This window comes from Emys orbicularis, chromosome 2, assembly GCF_028017835.1.
Source record: "Emys orbicularis isolate rEmyOrb1 chromosome 2, rEmyOrb1.hap1, whole genome shotgun sequence".
NCBI lineage: Eukaryota > Metazoa > Chordata > Testudines > Emydidae > Emys > Emys orbicularis.
Window position 1 is genome coordinate 39,438,630 of NC_088684.1, and position 22,883 is coordinate 39,461,512.

Below are 22,883 nucleotides of genomic sequence, written 5' to 3' on the forward strand. Positions count from 1 at the left end.
AACTGAAAACTATGGGATTACCCACAAAACTAGCTACTACTCAGTGTGAGGGTAGAAGAATTTGACCCTTCGATTGTAAACTCTTTGGGAAAAGGACCAGGCCAACCTATGTATTTGTACATATCCTAGTGTAACACAGCCCTGATTTTGATTATTACTGTGTAGACCTTCAGAATTTTGAAGGTGTTGGCTTTGTGGTCAGCCACATTCTGTAGTAGAAAGTTCCCCACTCTGTGCCTATTCCTGCTCTCAATGAAGTCAATGGCAAAACTCCCATTGTCTTCACCGATGAAGGATTGGGGCTTTAATGTTACCATTACTTACCAAACATCATTCTGTGAACCCAAAAAGGATTTGCGTATGGGCACCAGCTAGGAAAACAATTTTTCACAATGTCCCCCCTTTCTCTTGGTATTTACCATCCACCCCTCAACATAAATAAACCAAACCAAACCTCTGGCCTCTGCTATAGGAGTTGAAAGAAGGAAATTGTATAGCAGCAACAGCAGCTAATAGGAGGATGAGAGACAAAGTAGGTCCTCTTGTACATAGTCCTGTATTGCAAGTTGTCGAAGGTAACAAAGGTGCTGCTCTGCTCGTTATATAAAATTGTTTATAAAAATAAGCACAAGTTAAAGACAGAAAGACTAGTACAAACTGGATTGTTCAGGTTAAAAGAACTGCAATAAGGGGTCTTCAAGGTTCCTGATAATGTCATAGATTGGCATGCCAATGATCTGAAAGATTCTAGAAATGGGAGGAAATGTTCATAATTGAAATAATCAAAATGTGTTTTGTCTGGTTGATTTTAATGGCCAATTAGAAAAACTAAACAGAATTTGTAGTGCAGGGTTCGCATGGCCACTTAGTGCATGGCAGGCTAGAGCACTAGATTTATATCCCGGCTTGCTGCACATTAACAGACCAGGTAGAAAAGCCCTACCATTATCTTATCTTATCCCTTGCTGGGCCCAAGATATCCCTTTATTGGCACAACAGCCCCCTCCCCCACTTTAATGTATGCCTACACAATCTCCAACATCTTTGAAGCTTAATTCAGCCTTGAAATAAGTGGTCGCATTCTGCTGATTGGAGAGGCATCTGCAACAACTTATTCTAGGGCTGAGTTTGGTCCACCCAAGTTACCATGTCAATGTAAGGTATGCTTGTTTTGCACACCCACTGACTGCCACTTCAGCACAAGTTACAGTCAGTTTGCCACTTACATGTTTCCTAATCAACCTAAATCTTATCACCTCTGAATTTGATTTATAGATCTCAGCCACATCCATTATAATTGCCCCCCTAAACATTACCCCATCTTACACATCAAGATTGGAATTTTCAAGGTGCCCAAGGGAATTAGGCACCCAGTTTCCACTGAATTTCTCTTTGGTTTCTTTAAAAATCCGAGCCAAGATGTTTGGCTCCATAAGTACAGATTGACAAACAGGGTGGAAATAGGCTTTTAATGGTATATGGCTTCCTCTGTAAGAGTTGTGTGAATACCACATGAAGAACAGATCCCAAAAAACTATGCACTGAGAAAATCAATTTTAAGAACCTGGCAAATTAATTTTTTTGCTTTGGTTCAGAAGCTTGAATTTTTATGAACATGATTTTTCTTTGGGAAGGGTGTGTGCATGTCCAGTTCCAAATCTGAATCACGTATAAACACTTCTGGATTTCCTCATCCCTTTATTTATCTCTTATGTCTGATGTGGCTTCAGCATGTGGCTCCTGATGGAATTGGAAAGCTAAAGATAGCTGAGCACATGAATAAAAACATAGAATCAGTGAATAAAAACTCCAGCCAACTTTAACAATTGCTGCATTTGTAATGCTGTTTCTGACATACCTGTGGGGACTTGTGAGAGCGCCAGCTGTACTGGTGACTGTGGAGACTAGCCAGCAAAACATTTTCGTCAGTATCCACCTGGCCAAACCGCAATGTCTCCTGTGTGTCATTACAGATCACAAAATGGCTAAAGACCAACTCCTCTGCCTCCGGGCACTGGTTCTGAAAAAAAAAAAGAATATGAAAGCCAACAAGCATCAGCTTAATTGCAAGATGTTTGGCAGCTGTCTGCCCAGTGGCGATTGTTACAACACAGAAATGCTGTAAGATCTATTGTCATTAGCTTTGGTTATAAAGTATTCTATATTGCCAGCATAAGCACAAACAAGTGCTGGGGTCTAAAATGTGTATCCCAAGAATGTATTTTGATTTTTGCTCTTCTACTGTAAATCATAAACATTCAAAGCTAGAAGGAAAATGAAATCTCCCAACTTTTAAAAATGACTAGTGCAAAATTAACATATGTAGGAAATAATGTGTTCTATGGTGCAGACAATGCACTAGAGGCTGAATATAAAGCAATGCTATTGTTCCTCCAAGCTTGATAAAAGATCTGCAAGGCTAACAGGGCACATGTCCTGCTCCCCAGCTTCTTCTTTTACTTTGAAATGCTGCTGTGGAACATTCTGGAGCAAATCTTTCCTCCCAGAAGGCTTTCTCTTGTGATGCTGCATCACTTCAAAGTAGCAGGACCGCTAGGGCTGCAACTTGGGGACTAGTTCCACAAATCCACAGGCTTTTTTGAAAATACGTCATGCAATTTAATGGCTTAACATGCAAAATATTAAACTGTCTAATGCATTTTCATAACATCATTTTAATTTGGTAGAAATACTCCCTGCTCAATGTAGCAGTCCCTCCTCCACTCTTTGTATCTGGCTCCTTTTCAGTTCTGAGGTATCACAGCAGAGCAAAGAGCATTCTGGGCATCTTTCCACCACTTATTCTATTTGCATGATGGGACTCCATGACAGTCAATATAAATTATCAAGCCACAGGGCTTTACTCACGCCTGCAGGCACAAACTGCAATCCTCTGCACCAGGAGAAGCATTCACTGCCAAGGGAGAATTGGAAGTAATACTACTGCCCTCCCCCAGGGAGGGTTTTGTCAGGATGGTGCCGCTGAAAAGTATACTCAAGGCTCACATAGCAACTCTGCCAATGGAAACTGCCTGGGGGATGTGATGAGTACCATAGCCTTCCCACCCGGGCCACCCCCTCCTATATCCTCACCCACTTTCTGGGTTGCTCTCACAATTATGCCAAATTGGTCCCTTGTAGAGGTTGCAAGTGGCTGGTGCCACTGTCTTTTTTCAGGCGAACTTTCTACAACTGGGATCTTTGAGCCTGAGACTGATCAGGGCGCATTGTTTAGCTCAGCTGAAACAAGGTGTCACTTAACTAAGTAATCCTTTCACCCCTTAAATGGCAGGTTTCTGTAACACAGTGCTCTCAAACATTTTCACAGAGAAATCATCTCACAGATTCCTCTCCCACACCCCCATCACCATTCTGCCAACTCTCTCCTTTTCCACTTACTATCACATAACATCCTTGTGGCAAATGGAGCAATTGCTTACATGAGGAAGTAATACTAGAATACTATTTATGCAATTGTATGTATATAGCATATATAAATTATCACATTATTTACTTTTGGTTTTCACTTATTTTCCACCCATCTTTCCCTGCACATGCTTCTCTATCACTTGTTCTCTTTTCTCTCTCTGTTGCTTGGTTGCTTTCTCCCCTCAACATATTGTCCAGTTGCTCCATTCCCATCTCTCCTTCCTAGGATATTTTTCTCCTACTGGCAGGCAGCTCTAGGCTCACAGGTAGCTTCAGTCTTTGAGAGCTAATTCTATTTCCTCTACTCCCTGTCTTATGTAGCGGAGTTCCCTAGTAGAAAAAGTGAGGTTGGCTCCTACCACAGCTACTTTCACAAGCTTCCCAAGGTCTCTGACAATGATGTGCCTGGAAACCTGAAAAAAGCATCTGGAAGCAAGGAAGAGAGCCAGGAACATAAGACCAGACAGCTCTCTACAGACCACTAATGGTCCATGAACAGTTTGGTACCTGCTCTTGTCACAATAGTAAGAAAAACACTGTGGGCCAGATTTTCAGAAAGTTAGGTGTGCAAGATGTATGCCAAATTTAACTTAAATTATCCCAAATTGTGCCTTTGGATGTGAGTGCCTGGCTATTATTGAATTCAGTGTGAGCTTTGTGTGCAAATCAAAAGGTAAAATTTAGCACCTATGGTGACTCCATGCACAATTTAGGTAACTTAGCATGGAAATGACTAATTAAGTACATTTGTGTACTAAATTATCTGGTTTGTGAGAGCAATTAGGTATGTAACTGGACACTTAATTTCTGAAAATCTGGCCCTTTGTCATGAATTTCTCTTCCTTATGCTGCATATCTTCCATGAAAAGTTAGTCAACTAAGCTAACAGTAGTCAAAGTCTCCCTTTTTGTAAGGAGTAAAACTCATTACAGAGCATCTGCATTAATTGTATTCAGCAGCTGATCTGGGTATACTAGATGCTGACATATACAGTGCCACTTCAGAGAGCACAGTTTATTTTGGCACTCTCTAGTGATGGATCTATGACTTCTCATTGTCAAACTGCCATACCCATATATCTACCACAAACATATATTTTCTTGTAACAGCTTTATGAAATGTTCTTTTTTAAGGACAGGATTTAAAAGCTAAGGAACTCAGTATGTTATTATAGTCAAACCTAGCTCAGACCTTAGTGAATTCAATACAACTTTTTCCCCCCAAGGAAACAGCCACTGGATTTGTCTTCTTGGTTCTACAGCCAGAAAGCCTGAAACAATAGCACCACAAGGAGTTTGAGCTTCTTGGAGTATTAATATGAAGCTCAATTACCATGAAGAGTAACTTCATGCATTTACTGACATGCAAAAATAATTCAATAGGCCAAGCTTAATTTTAATTTTGCGCCAGTGCATATGTACAATTAATGATTGGCGCTTGGGGTAACAAGTTCGCATTTAAGATGCCAGAATAGATGCTTTACAGGCTATGGGATTGCACACCTTGGGTGTGTGACCCTGATCTAACATTGTATGTATGTATCTAAAGGCCACATATGGCTTCCATCAATGTGGTATCTGAGCCCCCCCGCCAATTTTCAATGTATTCATCCTCACAACACTGCTGTGAGATAGGGAAGCGCTATTATTCCATTTTATACATAGATTACTGAGACTCAGTGACTGGCCTGAAGTCACACAGGAAGTCTGTGTGGAGCAGGGAACTGAACCTGTCTCTTCCAAATCCAGGCTAGTGCCCTAACTATCAGATCATCCTTCCTCTCATTACCTCCAAGGGCAGCATGCAGCACTATACTAACAGCACTAACCACATTTAATGTCAAATACTGATAGCAGTTACTAGCATTATATGCTCGAAGTCCTACCAGCATCTATTGTCTTTAGCAGCAGCGTTTCTAAGACTTAGATACAAGTGGTATTTTAAGCCCTAGGTCATACTGGATTTAATTCACATAACTCAGGTCACAGGGCCCCCAGTAGAGGAAAGTTTACCTGAAGGGAGTTGCAGTGGCACAAGATACCAGTCACCTGCTGGGGGAGAGGGGCTTAGAGGTGGTCACTGATGCCCCAAAGGAAAACAAAGGGGATGTCAAGAGTGACTTGTGGATGTGCTAATTCAGCACATCGCTCATGGAGCCTCTGCTGCTGGGTTCCTCCATATCTCACATTATTGATGAAAGGTATCTTTCTCCAGCAGAACACTGCCTGCTTTCCCTTGATGTTAGCACCCTCTGAGGCACAGTGGGTGAATTTAGCCCCAAAGCTGCTGCTAATGTCTAGTACTAGAAATGCCTGGGGTGGGAGGGTTCTGAAAGGGAGAAAAGAGGCAAAAGGAGGAGAGAAAGAAGTGTAGACTGGCAAAGGGGAGGGTAGAAATAATAGTTAAAGGAGAGGATCTAATCCCCAGACACAAAGAAAGAAAACAAACAAAAATTGGGGCACGGTGCAGGAGTCATGTCAGCAGAGGACTGACTGGCCACTAAAAGAGCTGCAAACAAAAAACATGCCTAAGACTGGGTTAGGGAAAAATGCTCTCTTGAATCAAAATAACAATCACAGGATTTGACAAAAGATCAACACCCTGAACTGGGTATGGACAAAGGTCAATTCCTGGGGGACAACTCCCTGCCCTCTCTAGTCTGTTCCTAGGTCTTTCTTTTCCTTCAGGGAGGCCTGGAAAGTCTCTCTTGTTCACAGGGTTTTCAAATAATTTGTGAACTCAATTCAGAGAGGAAACCCCCTTCTCTATATACTGCTGGTCCTCAAGCTTTCCCTGGTCTCAGGGCTCTGTGCTCATTTGAATGACCATAGCCAGAAAGATCTTCCAGCTCAAACTTATTTCAAAGCAGTGCTAGGTTTGGGAATGAATCATGATAACCCTGTGCATGGGGTTATCTTCTGAGTGTTTTGCAAGCTACTGTACAGTTGTGGAAGAGTTTTGCATATATTACTTAGTGTGGCTGTTCTGCTGAAAGGACTTTAGTAATTTCACATATCCTTTCCAACTGTTTTTCTAAGACAGAACAGCAATCTTTGATGATTGTTACAGTCAAAACCTAAGGTATGATATGCCTGCTGCATTTTGACATTATCAACTGAAATTTCAATAGCAGCTATATGCATATACCATTCCTTCTTCCAATCCTTGTAGCAGAGATACAAGGAAGCTGCTGTGATCACAGATATCTGACTGACTGGAAGATATCTTGGAAATCAGACTGAGTTTTCTTAATGAACTGGGATCAATCTGCTAGTAACAGAGAGGTTAAGCACCACATGGCCTTAAGGGTAAAAAATGAATTGGTTTCCTCATCTTTAAAAAGTGATGTTTAATAAATTCTAAGGGGTTCAGAAAAATATTTAGGCCCCAAAGGGGATGTTTACATTTTTCTAAAATATACTCCCATAGTACGTACTTGGGGAACTATTTTATCAACTGATCCTTGGCCTATGGAATTCAGTGAAACACTAATGATTTAAAACAATTTGGAATGGTTTAAATGTTCAAATACAGTAAAAAACATTGCATCATTATTCAAGTGAAGCATGCATTTTCTGTTTCAGCATATACTCTATTATTAAATAATAACCCCTTAATGTTCCCTATACATTAATTTTATAATTAAAACCTTATTTACTTTAGCTTTGCATTCAGTTGTGCATTAGATTGTTACAGCTTGTATTTGAATAGGCATTTCATATTATAAAAGATTAGACAGTGAAACACAAAGTCAATAAGGGAAATTGTTTTTTAAAAAAGAGCTAATCCCCTCCGGTTTTCAGCATGTGACCTAGAAGTATAAAGCAAAATATGTACTTGGTGTTTTTTAGGCCTAATCTACTTTTAAAACTTTCATCATTACTAAATCAATCCACATCTAGGAAACAAAGACACTGACAAAGGCTTCTGTTAAACCTGAACTCTTGACCTAAAGGTGCAAGGCCAAATTGCTTCATGCTTCATCTGTCTGTCCCATCCACATGGAATATAAAATTACTTATGCCATATATTAATCCAGTAAAAAATATGTGGAGAATTATTTTTCCTGCTTATTAAATACATGTTTCTTGTTGGCAGCATTTACTCTGTATTCGATGTGAACACCGTACATCAAACAATACTTACAACTGGGAAATTCATTTTTCCCCCTTGTGGAGGTAAAACCACATACATAACAGCTTGGTAGCAATTTATTTAATAAGCAGTTTTGAACCCACTTCTGTGTCAAATGTCCCCTAATTTCAAAGTAGTGCAAGTTTTTAATCTAGAATACTCAGGGCTAGATACCCACCACATCAGAACATGGTGGCAAGTACCCTTGACATGAGAGGAAACGAGAAAATTACAGCAACAATTACAGAAGTATATCCTCCTGTGGATCATGTTAACATTGCCAAAGCCATGTATAAATCAGAACCAACTATTCATAGAATGTACCTGTCAGCAATATACTATACGACATATGGCTCTACTTAATCAAATATACAAGTCCATTTTTTCAACTCAGAATATTCCTTCAAGGCACTGTGTAGTCAGTCAGCCATTTACACTCTGATGTGGTTTAAAACATTTAAATATTTATGCACCATATTTTATTTAGATGTATAACTGTGTCTGAGAGACTTTTTTATCCTAAGAGGAAACTAATCTTTCTGAAGGCCATGTTTCAGTAGTTGCCACACATCTTAGATGAGGCTCTGGTTCTAAGACAGAAATATTCTGGGCTTAACTGGGCTAACAAGGACTCTCATGTTTTTTCTATGTTTGTTTTTTATTAAATGCATTGTTCAAAATATGACAAAAGACAGAAATTGGAGCTACAAAGATCTTTGTTCACAGTGATATTTGAACCAGCTGTAAAGATTTAAATCACACTAGCTCTTGTTTTATGAATGTCCTTTTGCAACAAGCAAACCATGGAGTGCCCTTAAAAAGAATTTTTTTTTATATAAAACAGATGTTTTATCTTTTTTTTACTTTGCTATTGTAGTGCCATTACAGGTAATTAATTCACAAGAAACATATTGGTCTGTAGGCAGATAAAGAAAATTATTTGCGTTCAGGGCTGTATTGAGGTGAGAGCATTATAGACCTTTGAAAGTTCACTGAAGAAGCAATGTTCTTTGCACCAGAATTGGTCTTGCCGATTAATGCTGCATATACAGAATGTAATGTGACACTAGTACTGAACTTCAATAAGAATAAAAGCAGTAGCTGTTGGAAACAAAATGTCATACTACTAAGAATGAACTAGTCTTGCATATCATACATCATTCACATATTAACTGAATATTTTGTATTTCAAAGACCCACTGGGTTAGAATATGATCACAGTTATACCAGTATAAATCACTGTCACTCCACTGAAGTTCAAGCAGTTAGTCTGGATTTACTCAAGTGTAACAGAGCAGAATGTGGTCCATTAACTCCTAATTTTCACAGCTGTGTTTGAATTAATGTTCAATACTAGAAAGACTTCTACTGTAAAAGTCTTTTACATCTTTGACTATTGTTAATAAATTTAATTACCACCAACTTTGATTTTAAGTGAATCCAAATAGTCAGAATGTAATTTCTTTCATGCTACCATATTTGCATACCTGTTGCCAAGCTTGAAATGCTGTATTCAGAGAATGAACTGCATGCTGCCCAAAGTTTACGAATATAGGGTCCATCATCACAGTGCAGTCCAGCAACCTTTCTGTTGCACTGCTAGAAATGGCAATCTGCCCACAGATTTTGAAAGGCTTCACGATATTCTGCATAGTAACATTTCGGCACTCCAAAAGTTTACAGTCAGTCCATGTAGAAAACTTGATCTCCTTGAAGACTGATTCATCACTCCACTGCCGGAGATATGTGTGGGGCTCTTTGAAGGAAACTATCATGTATTCTAGTTCAGATGGAACATTTTTATCAGAGGTAAATGGTTGAAGGAACCTTGTTGGTGCTGTTAAATTAAAGAATAGATAGAATTAAAATAGGATATCAATAATGCAGTCAAGCTTCAAAAACATCTTTGCTTTCCCAAATTATTTTTTTATTTGGAGGAGCTTTTCATCTGTTCAAAATGTGTAAAATACATAGATTAGCTTAAATGTGTGAAACTTAAAATTATTGGTGATAGTGTAGAGTATTTAATAAACAAAGACAACTATAATTAATATAACCTTATACACTGCAAACACAATGTACGTAAAAATAAAATCCATCCAGATATATCCATAAACTTAAGCAACCAAAGAACCTTATATATGTTACTCTTGGTCCTAGCTCTGTCTTTCACTTTTTGTCTGTTAAATCCAATGTTAGGCACCATTTCTGCATTTTGGGTAGTGTAGGAAGATTCCTGTACCAGCACACTACACAATGCAGAATTGGGGCCTTACATTGTAAACTTATTTGGAGTAGGGCCCATACTGTTGTCAGTTCTGTTTGTTTAGGGGGAGTATGTATGTAACATGCCATACACATTTATGAGCCTGTATAAATAATGAATACCAGTAACACTGTCATACTTGTTGAACTGCCATTCTGCAGACTAACAGGTTTTATAATGAAATTTCTATACTTGCTCTGATTAGCAGAGTATTTAAAAACCACAAGTATACCCTCCCTTTCATAAGCAACATAATCACTCAAAAACTTAAAACAAACCAAAACATAATCTTGACACTTCAAGATTGAGAAATATATAACAAGGGTTTCATGTGCTGCACTGGAACCAAAATGCTCAGCCTTTTGCACACTCAAGCCCTATTATCTTTAAAAAATGTTCAAAAATGTAATGGATTCAGTAAGTTTTGTACTCTATTTGTACAGCACCTAGCACAATAGATCCCAATACTGACTGGGACTTTTAGGTGCAATAAAGATAACAGCATCAGCATAAACTCAATTGTTGCTGAAACATGAAACAGCTGTGTTTGATTTTAATCTGATTGTTGCTTTTTCCATTATGTGTAATTCCACAGCTCCAGCAACTGGAATTGGAGTATAATAGCTCGAAAGTTTAAGCACTGTACAGGGCTAGCTGGTGTACAATTAATTTACTAGATTTTACTAGCATTAATGTTAGTAAAATTTGATAATGGATATATTTTAATTTTGCAGAAAAACCCAGAAGTACTAATGAAAAAAGCAGTTCCTTTAAAAGGTATCTTAGGTATTTGTTCATATTCCAAGGAAAGCATTGTTGGCATTTGAAATCAAACAATCTAAAGATCTCTTGGAATGTATGTGACTTTAATGCAATGATAGAGAGCACTGAACAAAAACAGATTCATCTTTCTAAAAATGATCACAATTGGAATAATGATTATATCTGCAGTTCCTTTACCAAGGAATCCTTACTAAAGAGGTTGCAAAATTGTCAAATATTTCAACAATAATGTAAATATGTTGGAAAGTTTAAAAGTTGAATTGGTTCTATAAGTTGGCTCGAGAGTGAACTGGCACCTGCTATTACTAGTCAGGGCTAAGAAAACTGAACTGCTTCTACATACAATCACTCAATCCCAAGGGACAAAGTGAAGCTGATCAGTCAGTCACACTGCTTTTGGAATGTACTCTATCAATCGACACAGAACAGAAGTTGTGAGTTTGCACTGAAGTGATTACCAATGGCCTTTCCTAGTAGTGATTTTTCATAGTTTGCTGCCTGAAGAAGAAACTGGGAATATAGAAGGCAAAATGATAGTAAATCATAATTAAATGTTTTCGTTATTATGAGTTAAAAGGTACAAACCTGTGCCCAGCTGATCAAGATGATGGCAGAGATGGAGTTCCAAATGAGCAAAATGGACTGAAACGCCACGTGAAGGCACAAACCAAGGAGTAAAACAGGAGTCAACCCTGGTACAGGCTGCTAACGCTGTAGGAGTCACAAGCTGATCACATGCACTTTGTGAGCCAGATTCACTTTCAGAGCTGTGGAAAATATATAATGAAGCAGTAGCTCAGCAAGTCCAGGTCTTTATCACTTTATAACAGGATTTGAGCATTTGCTATGCTGTTTTTCTGACATAGCCAAAATAACCATTTTATTTTATGTTTAACTGTTAATACTGGCACAAAGGAGGGACAAGCAAGAGCTCTGTGTAAGCTCGAAAGCTTGTCTCTCTCACCAACAGAAGTTGGTTCAACAAAAGGTATTACCTCACTCCCCTTGTCTCTCTAGTATCCTGGGACTGACATGGCTAAAACAACACTGCATACAATACTGGCATACAATTTGTTTTCAAGCTGAAGTCGGTAGACAATATTTCAGTCAAAGAACTTAGTTATTACAGTAGAGTGCATTCAATTTACTTACTGAAATATGTGAACAAAAAAATGAAGAAATTAAACGTTTAGAAATTAATGAAAAATGGCAGTTATGTTTTAATGTTTGTTAAAATGTAGTGATCAACTGTGTTGACATTGCAAAGGCCATAAGAAAGATTTGAAAACTCACTTTACCAAGACAAAAAAGGATTTTTTAAAAGAAAGTACTCCACAATTTATATACTGTAGCTATGTTTTCCACATTTGAATCCCTCCCTGCAAGCCTCTTTCTTATTGTCCTCTGCCACTGTATAGTCAGCATTTTAGAAAAATATGTCTTAGACAAACCTCTGTTATAAGCTCAGCATGGAGCCGTATAAAATCTATTATGAAACAGTAACTGAACAATTTAAAAATGCCATCCCAGTTGAATTTTCTCTTGCTAATGACAATTCCTGACACTGTGAATATTTCCAAGACTTATCCTGAAGTTCTCTTGAGAACAGCTAAAACTGCCTCGCAAGCCTATAGGTTGCTAAGATATCATAGCAGTACAAATAAACTTTCTAATTTAAGCCAAATCAATCATTAATGCTCCTCACTCCCACTACTTTAGCTATTTTGCAATTTTAGAGTTCTGGGGTTAAAAATCACAGGTTTTGTTTGAGACCAACGAACTCTGAGTTTTTGTCCACAGTTAAATACTGATTTTGTGTTCAATTTTAACCAAATATTAAATATATTATGCGAGCCTAAATTTAGTAAATAACAAAGACATATAAAATTTGGAGCAGATTTGGATTAAAAATTCCAAAAATGTAACCAATACGCTTTGTACATTGAGGGCAAAATTTTCAGCCCTTCAATTTATCTTCAATTTCTACATGCGAATCTGCAAAATTATGCATAAATATATATGTGCCCATAATTTTCATGCGCAAACACTTTAATTTCCTAATGTTTATGTCACACACCTAATTTGATCATCATGTGTTATAATAAATAACTAGCATGATATTTATCTTCAAAGAGCTTAAAGTACATTTTGGGCTTGTGGACATGATGAGTTTTTGGGATTCATGAAGATGTTAGATTAACAGGTGCTATATATGTTTAACAATAAACAATTCAAGATGTGTTCATTATCAAAGGAAAAAGACAGGATGTAATGTACAGAGATAGTGAGGGAGGAGAGAGAAATCTGCTACTGGATTTATAGAGAGACAAGGTGGCTGAGGTAATATCTTTTATTGGACCAACTTCTGTTGGTGAGAGAGACAAGCTTTCGAGCTACACAGAGATCTGCCTCAGGTCTAGAAGCCCAGCTCTGTGTAACTCAAAAGCTAGTCTCTCTCACCTACAGAAGTTGGTCCAATAAAAGATATTACCTCAGCCACCTTGTCTTTCTAATATCCTGGGCCTGACACAGCTACAACATCACTGTATACTAGATTTATAGTTGATTTCCTATGCTTCCTTTTCCCTCTTCCACTTGTCCCCTATTACTTTGAAAATGGCCAAAGTCATAGGCCATCCATCATTGCCACTTCCATTGCCTATGTTTATAACTCTCTCTACCGTACAGCTGATCTCTGCCATGCCAATTGGTATCTCTGGAAATAAATAATTCTTCGAGATGGCTTGGGCTAATGGTTAGGGACTTGGACTGGGAGATCTATGTTCTAATCTTGGTTCTGCCATGCAAACACTCTGCCTCAATTTCCGCATATGTAAGACAGAAACAATTATGCTTTACTCTCCTTTGTAAAGTATTTGGAGATATACAGATGAAAAACATTATGCAATAACTAATTATAAGAACTAGATAATACTTAGTACTGTCAGGAGTGCAGGGAACTGGACTAGATGACCTCTCAATGTCCCTTCCAGTCCTACGATTCTATGATTATTATAGTAGTCTCAAGGAGGGATGGGCAAAGCTTAAAAATAACCAATTCTTATAATCACCCAAAATTTAAATGGTTATCTGGATCATTGAGTGCTTTTCAGTTTGCAAAACCAGTTAGTAATCTCAGAAGAACTGGCAATACTGTAAGAGCAGCCTTTCCCATGATATTTCAGCACTTCCTGTTCTGTCCAGAGACAGAGACACACAAAAATGAAAAAGAGATGTAGGGGGAAAGAAAGGTTAATCTAACTTTTTAGAACCTTAACAAAGATTTAATTTTAGTTTTTTCTTTGAGTCAACTTTTAATTTATCCAAATTGATTCATTTATCCCTGTTCACAGTAACCTCCCAGAAATGCACTCTCCAAAGTAATTATTCATTGTCATAAAAACCAGAGCAAAGTAGTATGAAGCTGTAAGAGCATCTCAAATTTTCTTTAAACTCAAACATTTTTCTTTTCAGAAACCATTGTACCAGTGACTCTCAGTTTTTCTTTCCTCATTTATTATTACAAGGATATTTTCATAAAAACCAAACTCCTTGTTTCTTCAGACTTCATATAATCTGCTTCTTATGTATTTTTATTTACAGAGTCCTAGTGTGCTAGGGCCTTTATTTCCCACCTCTAATCATAATAATGATTGTGGGGCAGCATGACATGGTTGATGCAGGAGGACTTGTCAGAAGCTTCACTACTAGAAAGTAATTTAAGGCATTTATCCATACTTTACTGTGATCTCCTTGCTCTACAAACAATATACCAGGTGGGTATAATAGTGGGCACTCAAAATGATCTTTAAAGACTCTAAACTACTTTCATTTATTCATGTGGAGAAACCTTAGTTTAAAAAAGGACCACCATATCACTGGTTCCTGAACCAACTGCTGAGACCAACTCCAAGAGAAACTTGAAATAGCAAACCCCACCACTTACAAAATGCTTGATGCAATTATGTCCAGTAATCTAGAGTTAAATAGCAAGCTTGAGTAGAACTATGTTTTTTCTGCAACAAAATGAGCATAAAATTGTTGCACGTTAGTGAAGAAACAGGAGAACAGAGGTAACATAGAACATAAGAACGACCATACTGTGTCAGACCAAAGGTCCATCTAGCCCAGTATCCTGTCTTCCCACAAAGGCCAATGGCAGGTGCTTCAAAGGGAATGAACAGAACGGGTAATCATCAAGTGATCCGTTCCATTGCCCATTCCCAGCTTCTGGCAAACAGAGGCTAGGGACACCATCCCTGCCCATCCTGGCTAATAGCCATTGATGGACCTATTCTCCATGAATTTATTTAGTTTTTTATTAACACTGTTAGTGTCTTGGCCTTCACAACACAGAGGTTAATTTTAAGCTCCTGAAGAGGACCTCATGCTATTGTGAGAAAATCAGTGTCCCCTGAAAATCATTTGAGGCAAAAGAAAATTAGGATTCTTTGTTTATTTCTCTCACATTTAAAGAGTTTCTGGGGTTCTTCATTTTCATAACTGTTTGGCCACGGCTGGGGAAATGATACCATTATGAGTGAGAGAGTCCATTGTTCTTTTTCCCAGAAACCACTTCCAGGGTCACTACTTCCCATATTGGTATTCAAAATAATAAGTACAATAAAGGAGTCAGCATTAAACAAATATCAATATTTGCTAACAGTTCCTTCAGTGGCATCTGGGATACCACAATATCACCCCATTCAGAAAAGAAAAGAACTGCAGTATTTCATATATCATTTTGTGGTAAAGCCATCAGTAAATATTTATTTTTAAAAGGAGACCACAGTACTTAGAACTAATTTAGAGCTTTTCCTATTCAAATTACTTGATATACTGTGATTGCAATCCGATTCTTTGTCTGAGCAGACTTCAGATTGACCTTCAACATTGCTTTAGTCTTAAAGTGCAAGCAATGAGAATTAGAGCCCTGAATTTTCTGTCTTTCATTCTACTGCCCATTATATGTCATATACAGTCTGGTAATAAAACAGAATTATTTGATAGTCCAGAAACACTCCTTCTGTTGAGTCCTGTTGAAGCAAAAGTAGGTGTTTTAACTTTGCAGAAGTACATTAAATAAGCCCCTGATTGTGATAACAAACAACTGTGATTCACAAACATATGATAGGTATCAGAGGGGTAGCCGTGTTAGTCTGGATCTGTAAAAAGCAACAGAGAGTCCTGTGGCACCTTTAAGACTAACAGATGTATTGGAGCATAAGCTTTTGTTACATGCGTCTGACGAAGTGGGTATTCACCCACGAAAGCTTATGCTCCAAACATATGATAGTTGGCAAGCTTCTCTGGCTTGCTCCAGAGGCACAAAGGTAGCAGAGACTGTCTGCAACTTCCCTACTAGTAATAAAAAACAACACAGTTTGCTTATACAGCTCCAAGTATGGTATCGTATATTGAGGTGTGATTGTACTGGAAAACAGAGCAAAAGAAACAGAGAAAATATAAGTACAAACAAAATTGAATCTAATATTGTAGAATGATTTCCAAAGATTCACATGAAGTGTCAGAGTCTATAAAATGGACAACTTCTACAATACAGATAAGATATATTCAAAAATTATAATTTCACATCTTACAAACCCAGAAATGCTCTGGCTAAATGTGTCATGACTGGGAACAATGACTAATCCTGACCTGCATTATTCCTACTATTCCAACAGTGGAATTATTTAAAGCAAAACTGCCATTTGTGACAAATTGTGACAAGGAAAAATATCCACCTGGAGAAGAAAGAGACCACTTAACTCATGGTTAGAACACACGTCTTTAGAGGTCTAAGTCCACTACATCAAACTACTTTGAATCTAACCCAAAACAATTAACTTGAAACACAATTGTGATTTCCCATATGAATTTCTTAAAAAGTAGATGTTAAAGGCATATTGCAATTTGTTTGTACTTGTTTTATGATATCTTAAATATGAAGATGTTTCTGCTAAGGCATTTTTCATTTTTAAGAATATTGACAAATTACAAATCATAATTATAGAAATGCTGTTATTCTGTACATAAAATATATACAACAGCCTTTAAAGCCTTTACTATGATAACCAGTATGAATAGAAATTGATGGAGCCTCCCTGCCCCCCAGTCTTTTTCTACTTAGGCCTAGTACAATACCTTGAAGTCTCTGTAATGAGAGCTTTCCATCCCTGCCCCACGAAACCTTTACCTACAAAGGTAATTTATTCTCAGGTAAGAACATAATTCTGCTCCTATACCCTCTTATTTTAGGACTGCTCATGAGTTGCAATTGCCAATCATCCCATATTATGTGGGGGTGCTTCTGTTGTGGACTATCTACTAAAGCAGAGGTGGGCAAACTACGGCCTGCGGGCCACATCTGGCCTGCGGGACCCTCCTGCCCAGCCCCCAAGCTCCTGGCCTGGGAGGCTAGCCCCGGCCCCTCCCCCATTGTTCCCCCTTCCCCGCAGCTTCAGCTCGCTCTGCTGCCGGCACAATGCTCTGGGCAGCGGGGCTGTGAGCTCCTGGGGCAGCGCAGCTGCAGAGCCCAGCTTGACCTGGTCTCTGTGCTGCGTGGTGGCAGTGGCGCGGCCCGGCTCCAGCCGTAGCGGCGCCAGCCACCGGTGTTCCAGGCAGCGCGGTAAGGGGGCACGCAGCAGGGGGGGTTGGATAGAGGGCAGGGGAGTTCAGGGTGGTGGTCAGGGTGGTCGGGGGGCGGAACAGGGGGTTAAATGGAGGCAGTCAGGAAGGAGGAGGGTTGGATGGGGCGGCAGGGGGCAGTCAGGGGCAGGGGTTCTGGGGGCAGTCAGGGGACAGGGAGAAGGGGTGGTTGGATGGGGCAGGGGTCCCAGGGAGCCATCAGGAATGAGAGAAGGGGTTGGATGGGGCAGCGGGGGGCTGGGGGCGGTCAGGGGACAGGGGTGTGTGGACGGGGCAGGGATCCCAGGGGGGCCGTCAGGGAACAGGGGAGGTTGGATGGGGCAGGGATCCCGGGGGGGCCGTCAGGGAACAGGGGAGGTTGGATGGGGCAGGGATCCCGGGGGGGGGGGGAGGGGGGAAGAAAGGGGCTGATAGGAGGTGGGGGCCGGGCCACGACCCCCTCCCCTAACCAGCCCTCCATACAATTTACGAAACCTGATGAGGCCCTCAGGCCAAAAAGTTTGCCCACCCCTGTACTAAAGACTTTAAAGACCACTACAATTATTTCACACGGGACTTCAAACTGGATTTGAACAATCCTTACAAGTGAAATAAGAGTTATTTAAAAATGAAGCCACTCAGCCCCTAGATTATCCATTTCTGTATTATTAATCACTCCCTAATCAATGCAAATAGTAAGTATGCCATGGATTTTGGACAATACCATCTTTGGGTAGCATAACAGCCATCACGGCCGACATTACCACAGCATGTCATCTACTACTCAGCATGTAAGCTGAATCCATATCTTCCCACAAAATCTGCAGTTTTCTTGTCACCAAATAAGATGAGACACACAAGTTTCACCCTTTATTTCCATGTTAGGAATCAATAATAAAATACTTAAAACACACCTTTAGTACTAGTTATTAGCATATCAGAGAGGTCATAACAAAAACCTGTAGGTTTTTTGGGTATTTTTTGGTTTGTTTGTTTTTAAAGAAAGTTATTGGTAGTGTGGGAGTCTGATCCAAAACATAAAAATCAAATACAGAAAATAAACTCCAGCCAAGTTAAGGATTTTATAGGACTAATTCCTTTTTGTAGGACAATTCTATATTAGATGTTTTAAAAATTAATCAACTGATTAATCATGTGTCATTACATCACTTAAAATATCAAATGCTATGTAAATATGAAGTAATAATACTACTAAACAACACATCTGCACAAAAATGTGCTTTTTGGTACTTATATCTATTTTTCTTTTTTAATGATGGAGTTGAGAGTGGAGTGAGACAGGTATCTAGATGTAGGTTCTCTCACTTTTCACCCCATCAGTCCTGATTGGGATGGCCAGTGAAGCAGTTCCAGATACTATTTGGTCTAAATGGAGATCTTAGAGTGTCCACCATCAGGCATTCATTTTGTTTCTCTTTACTCTCCATATTACTTTGTCCCTGCTTCCTCATAAGAGCTAGAAATGAATCTAAGGAAGACTATAATTTGCACTGGTTTACACTTCTTTCTGGCCCCTTTAGAGACTCAGACATGCTCCTGAATCTAGATCTCCTGGTGTGAGCTAAAATCTAAAAAAGGCTTTTTTTGCTTTTCCTATGCCCACAAAATTATGGAAAGTAGCTGTATGAGTGCAATGAAAGTTATCATGGTAGATGATAACATGGTAGATGCGGGCAGGGGACTGGACTCGATGACCTCTCGAGGTCCCTTCCAGTCCTAGAATCTATGAATCTATGAATTAAAAGTTTCATGTCACTGTACCACTAATTTTTCTACAGATATACTTATTTAATACAGTGGTTCTTGACATTTTCCATATTATGACCCCATGTTATAACAGAAAAACTTGCCCCAATCTAGCTATAAAGAAAGGGAAGGTGGTCATCACTCCACGTTGGACCTATGACCACCCGCACAGGTGCTGCAACCAGAGGCTGAAAACCACAGATTAATATATTTTGCATGTGTGAATTTGTATTGTGCTAGGAAATGTTTCTTATGCGCATCACCGTTTTCTGAGTTAAATTGGTTTACTCTATTAGCTTTTAAAGTTATTTGCATTTCATTTAAACACTAGTGTTGTTCCTAATGGTCATTGCTTACAAAACTTTTTAATAGAACTCTCTGTGTGAAATATTAGATACAACGATAAATCCCATTTGAGTAGAAAACAATAGCTGTGACTGCAATGTCAAATGCTTTGATGAAAAAAATCTACTGAATTTCACTAGCTTTATTTCCAATTCCCACAGAGTTCACATTTCTATGGTGCTAAGTTGACCACAAAGGTAATTTTGCAAAGGTCCCACATTCAGAGGAATTAACCTTGTCTAAAACACTTAACTTCTCAATGATGAAAATGCATTCCTTCACAATTAACATCAAGAAATCATTTCCAACCTGATATTATTAATGGAAACCAGATGTTTAATTTTTTATTGATTTTGTTCCTGACTCCCCCTGAATTCTATGGGTTCTCTCTCTCTCTCTCTCTCTCTCACACACACACGGCAGTAACAACCAACACACGGTTGCAGTAGGCAATCTCCCAATCCATCCAGTATAATTTTCTAAAAGGACAGGAAGGAGAGCAGTTTGACATCACTTGCATTGTTATTTCTGAATAGCAGATACAATAGTGCACCCCAATAGTTTTTTCAAACTCTGTAAGGTAATCAAAAAACTCATCAACAAAATCCAAACTTTGACTCTCAGTGCACTTCTTTCACAGTTAACCATTTACGAAGCTTCCAGATATGAAGAAATGAAAACATTTCTCTTCTGAAATAATAAGTGTTTCTGAAATCTCCTGATGGTAAATTTCCATTTGTTGGCATAGTAAGAACACAGTGTGATTGATACATAATGACCATAAAGCATCACTAAGATTATAATTAACATCATTGAGATATGCACTCACAACTGAATTGTGCCTTTCAGGTTCTGGCTCACACAGGGCCGGATTAAGGCAGGGGCTTTAGGGGCTGCAGCCCAGGGCCCCGGCTCAAGGAGGACTCAGCAAAAATAAATCACAGGCAGCAGTCAACTCTGGGCCACTAAAAGTCCCATGGCGGAGCGGGGCACTCAGGCAGGCTGCCTGCATGCTGTGGCCCCATGCTGCTCCTGGAAGCGCCAGCTGCTAGCACATCTCTGCGGCCCCTGGCTGAGAGGCGGCTCTGCACACTGCCTCCGCCCCCAGCACCGTCCCTGTAGCTCCCATTGGCCTGTTCCCGGCCAATGGGAGCTACAGGGATGGTGCTTGCGGGTGTGAGCAGCGCATGGAATCACACTGTCCCCCCTCCTCCCAGGGGCTGCAGGACGTGCTAGCAGCCAGCCGCTTCCTGGAGCAGCGTGGTGTCATGGCATGCCGCAGCCAAGAGCCGCCTGCGGTAAGTGCCTCCCCGCCAGAACCTGCACCTCGCACCCCTCCTCTACCCCAACCCCCTGCCCCAGATCAAAATCCCCCTCTTGCACCTGCACCCCCTCCTGCACCCAATCCCCTGCCCCAACGCCCTCCTTGTATACAGGGGCCCCACAAAATCTAAAAGCCCCGGGCCCACACGAGAGTTAATCCAGCTCTGGGCTCAAACCAAGGGCAGTGCAAAGATGCACAACTCTGGTGGTAGCTACGAGGTGCACAGGGGAAGCATGTCTCCTACTACACCACTCAATGAGTTGTGGCACATCATCCCTTCCTTAACGAGTCAGTTTTGCTGCCTGGTGCAGGTGGGTGGGGATTGGCCATGGCCTGATTGTCTCCTTCCCCTTTTTAATAATCTTTGTGCTCAGAGAGTCCAAGGATTGCAAGGTTGACAGTTAACTTATGAATCTGCAGGAAGAGAAGGTTTCTTTCTCCACTCCATGGACTTGTGTGAGGGTCAATCACAATCTGAAGATCAGTTAGGAGCAATTACTACTAGCATAAGTGAAAGAACATCAGTTTCACTAAGTTTCTTGAACCAGTTCTTTCCAGGGAATAGTATAGCTTTCCCTTGTTTTAAGATTACCTTTGGTCATCAGTTCCATTCTGATTGCTGTTCAGGACAATCCTCCAAAGGTCTGAGGCTACAAGCTCCTTCTGATCATTCACAAGGCTGATACTGGGCAGCTGCAGCTCACAAACTTTACTTTCTGATAGACTGAATTCCCGGAATGCAATGAATGATTTCTGGAGCTCATCCCAGTACTCCAAGCTACAAGGAACCTGCGATATTAAAGAAATCTCAGTTACTCTGTACTTCTATACAAGTACACAAAACAGGTATCTACAGTACACTTTATAACGATAAAATTAAACTAAAATAATTGCCAAATGACCAAGAGAATTTTAAATTCTTATTATGTATCCCGTTCTACCTCCATATAGTTAAGTTACATTATTATTAGACCTTTCTATGAAGATGTTACTTAAAACATCCTCTTATGTACTGGGAAAAGAAATAGTTATTTAGACTGTAGTGTACATGCATGACAAAGACAATACAAAAAATCCCATATTCATATTAGGTAGTCAAAAGATCCATTGGATGTGACTATAGTATAGAGTACTATACTCCTCAATAATATAGAGACGTTAATATATGGAGATATCCTATCTCCTAGAGCTGGAAGGGACCCTGAAAGGTCATTGAGTCCAGCCCCCTGCCTTCACTAGCAGGACCAAGTACTGATTTTTACCCCAGATCCCTAAGTGTCCCCCTCAAGGATTGAACTGACAACCCTGGGTTTAGCAGGCCAATGCTCAAACCACTGAGCTATCCCTCCCACCCTGCATCAGTCTCTTTGTATACATCTGTTGTCTCTTGTCTTATGCTTATAGTGTAAGCTCCGTGGTTCAGGGCCAACTTTTTGTTCTGTGTTTGTACAGTGCCTAGCACACTGGAGACCTTGTCCATAATTAGAGTGCTACAGCAATACAAATGATTAATAAATAATAATCCCCACAAAACTCTGCCTAATTGTATTTGAATTAGTGTCTTTAAAACATTTAATATCGTGTTAAAATATGCACATTAAATTAGTGAAGCTATAAAGAGGAAAGTAGTTTGGGCATCTGCTATAGATCACTATGACTAGAGGAGAGAGAAAATTTTAAAAAATCCTGAACCAACTTTGAAAGTACTTTAAAAAAAAGAACAGCTTCTCTTATGGAATGTGCTAACTGTCCAGATATCTGTGGTCACAAAGAAAGCCATACAGTGGACTTGATTCAGCAAGTTACTTAAACATGTACCAAATTTTAAGTATATGATTAGACCAATCATTGTGAATGGAACTACTCATATGCTTAATGTTACGCATGTGGTTAATTGGGGGAGAATGTCATCAAAGAAAATTCTCAAGTATGTAGAAAACAAATGTGTAATATAGAAAGCAAGAGATTCTAAAAACAGAAGAAACTATCTTGCATCTACTTTTAATTGATAACAAGGAAGTAACTGAGAATGTGAGATAGATCAAACTTATAATAAACCTAAACCTAGTAATACATGGAAATGCACAGTGAAGGCACCCAAACAACCTTAATTCCACTCTGTAATGACCCTTTGCAATAACCACACAATTATGATTAGTGCATAATTATGTTTTTAATCCTAGATTAGATTAAAATGCTTTTTAAAAA

The 22,883-nt window shown here is 39.4% G+C and overlaps 1 protein-coding gene across 2 annotated transcripts in view; it reads right to left on the reverse strand.

Moving 5' to 3' along the window:
* VPS13B (vacuolar protein sorting 13 homolog B) overlaps nucleotides 1-22,883 on the reverse strand; it is a 947,892-nt gene that overhangs the window by 86,686 nt on the left and 838,323 nt on the right. For both annotated transcript variants that reach the window (XM_065397834.1, XM_065397833.1), the window contains exons 39-42: nucleotides 21,268-21,464; nucleotides 11,198-11,379; nucleotides 9,051-9,400; nucleotides 1,859-2,020 (exon numbers count right to left, since the gene is read on the reverse strand). In XM_065397834.1, coding sequence (XP_065253906.1) covers nucleotides 1,859-2,020; nucleotides 9,051-9,400; nucleotides 11,198-11,379; nucleotides 21,268-21,464 — 891 coding nt within the window. The remainder of the gene's footprint in view (nucleotides 1-1,858; nucleotides 2,021-9,050; nucleotides 9,401-11,197; nucleotides 11,380-21,267; nucleotides 21,465-22,883) is intronic.